General features: G+C 32.9%; 1 protein-coding gene across 1 annotated transcript in view; it reads right to left on the reverse strand.

Moving 5' to 3' along the window:
* Positions 1 to 2,273, reverse strand: part of LOC117107802 — a gene marked incomplete at its 5' end in the record, with an annotated part of 5,626 nt that extends 3,353 nt beyond the window's left edge. Inside the window, 4 exon segments of the mRNA XM_033249578.1 lie at positions 1,055 to 1,144; positions 1,333 to 1,647; positions 1,774 to 1,935; positions 2,067 to 2,273. Of these exon segments, the coding sequence (XP_033105469.1) occupies positions 1,055 to 1,144; positions 1,333 to 1,647; positions 1,774 to 1,935; positions 2,067 to 2,273 (774 nt within the window).
* Positions 2,274 to 2,279: the final 6 nt, after the last annotated feature.

Here is a 2,279-nt window from a genome sequence, read left to right on the forward strand (position 1 = left end):
AATATACTAGATCATTTAGGAACCATATAAAAAATATATATAAATATAGGCACTATGAAATAAAATATATATAATATAGTAGGCATTCATAAATCCTAAATAAAATACATAGGCCTATTCATCAAAAAATATATATATATATATATATATATATATATGTAAATTCACTATACTATATGATAATGTATTGAGTTTTAAAGCATACATTAATAGTAAAGAAACATTATAAAATAATTAGCATACCATTCTAGATAAATGTTATGTTAATTTATAGATGGTCAGAGAATGTAGAGCCAAGTAGCCTATACCCGGACTTATGTACGGCCAAATATACTAAAGTGATACTGCAGACTAAGGGGAAAAAGCCCTAGCAGTTTGAAAGACATGGTAGACAAATTGTACTGCAATTGCATTTTTACAGTGGCAAATGATTCAAAAGGTAATGCAACAATTAAATACAGCATTTGATCCATAAATTTTTATTTCATTAAAATTAATTATTTTATAAATTATATATTTATTTGTTCTGTCTCATTTGCAGTCATGTCTTCAAAAATTAATTTTGTTGTGCATGTGTTCTTCAGATACCGTCACTGCTACTTACTTGGCTGTGCTGCTCTGCTGACAATTTTTTAAATTATATTTTAATTTTTTCAATTTTTAGGATAGGCTGTTTTTGCTAGTTTTTACTTTCAGAGAACAGATATATTTATTTCATGTATGTTCCCTTAAATCACAGAAAATTTGTACAGCAATTTAGTTTGCTTTTTGTTAATTATGTCTCTCTGATCTATGGTCTGTTGTTATTTTTGTTTGTAATGTTTGATGAATAAATGAAGTGAAAAATGTTGTGACAGAGGGAATGTTCTGGTTCTTTTTAATGAATTTACATTACTTCACCAATCAAATCTTTATCAGATTTAATCCGCTATTACTGAATATAAAGGAATAAAATAAGTAAGTAATTAAGATAAATATACAGCCACAAAGAACATACATTTCAAAGATATTGATGTTAAAGAGGCTTAACACTTAAGATGATAAAAAAACTTACCACTTTGCAAACATCTGGGCAAGGCTCAACATCATCTTCCTCTTCCTCTTCATCATCACTTCCAACAGATTTAGCCCGCACAATGGCTACCTACAGGCCAAAAAGACATTTTAATCATCATATGGTTGGGACATCAATATTAAGTGATTAAGTTCGGAGTCCCCATGGCCAGCATTTTTTGTTTCGTTTGAACCATATTTTTGTGAAAACCTGAATAAATTAATTTGTTAATCATTGTTAATTCAAATTATTATCATCACAACCATCACTATCACTACCTGGATGCAAGATCTCTTCTGAGGCAGGATCCTCAGGATCATGTCATGATATTCATCCACATAAAGGTTGGCCTGTTGGTAGAAGAGCCTAGGTTCATAGCCTCCCTGATGCTGTGACCACTGCACAAGCCTCAAAGTGAGTCGGTAGAAGAGACCTTCAGGCAAAAACCCATTGAAGTCAATGTACAGGATGACCACTGATTTGGACTTCATCAGCGGGTCCATGCACACCATCTCATCTTCTTGCTTCTTTAGCAGGGATGGTACGTAGAAGAGACGATTCCCTTCCTCGGGTGATCCGACAACGGCTGGCATCTAACAGAAAGAAATATAATCATTTATTATACCATAATGTGCATGGTACCAATAAAATGATCTGAAAAGGCTTCTAAAGTATCTGAAAGAGATGAAGATTAAACAGACCAATCAGAGCATCTGTACCTCAGGAGATTGTGCCTTGACACAAAGCAAGTCAAACTTCTGCATCAGCTGTAACAAGCCTTCTAACTGGTCAAGGAAGTCATGCCACATGTGTCGGATCAGTCTCTCTTCCAGGAGTCCTTCTTCATCAAGTCTTGCCCATGAACTTCTGAATTTGGCCCACTTAAATATAAAGAAAAATTATTACATTCTTAAAAAAATTAATATAATAATAATAATATAATAATATATTATTAGTATACATAATATTATTAAAAATTATTAAATGAAAACATTGAAAAGAATTGTCATACTTGCTCTGAAGGATCCTTGACTGTGATCACTCTCCTAAAGATACATATTAACCAATGAGGATTCAGGATGATGATGTCATTGAGAGCACTGCCTGGTGTATGCTGTTCACCGTAGTAGATGATGTTTCCGAGGTCATGGTAGAAATGCAACATAGTGAACAGTTGAATTTCTTGGATGACACCACACTTTGCAGCTAGTTCTTTCACCTATTA

The sequence above is a fragment of the Anneissia japonica genome, unplaced genomic scaffold (genome assembly GCF_011630105.1).
Source record: "Anneissia japonica isolate Jap-2015-1 unplaced genomic scaffold, ASM1163010v1 scaffold284916_len28856_cov111, whole genome shotgun sequence".
Taxonomy (NCBI): Eukaryota; Metazoa; Echinodermata; class Crinoidea; order Comatulida; family Comatulidae; genus Anneissia; species Anneissia japonica.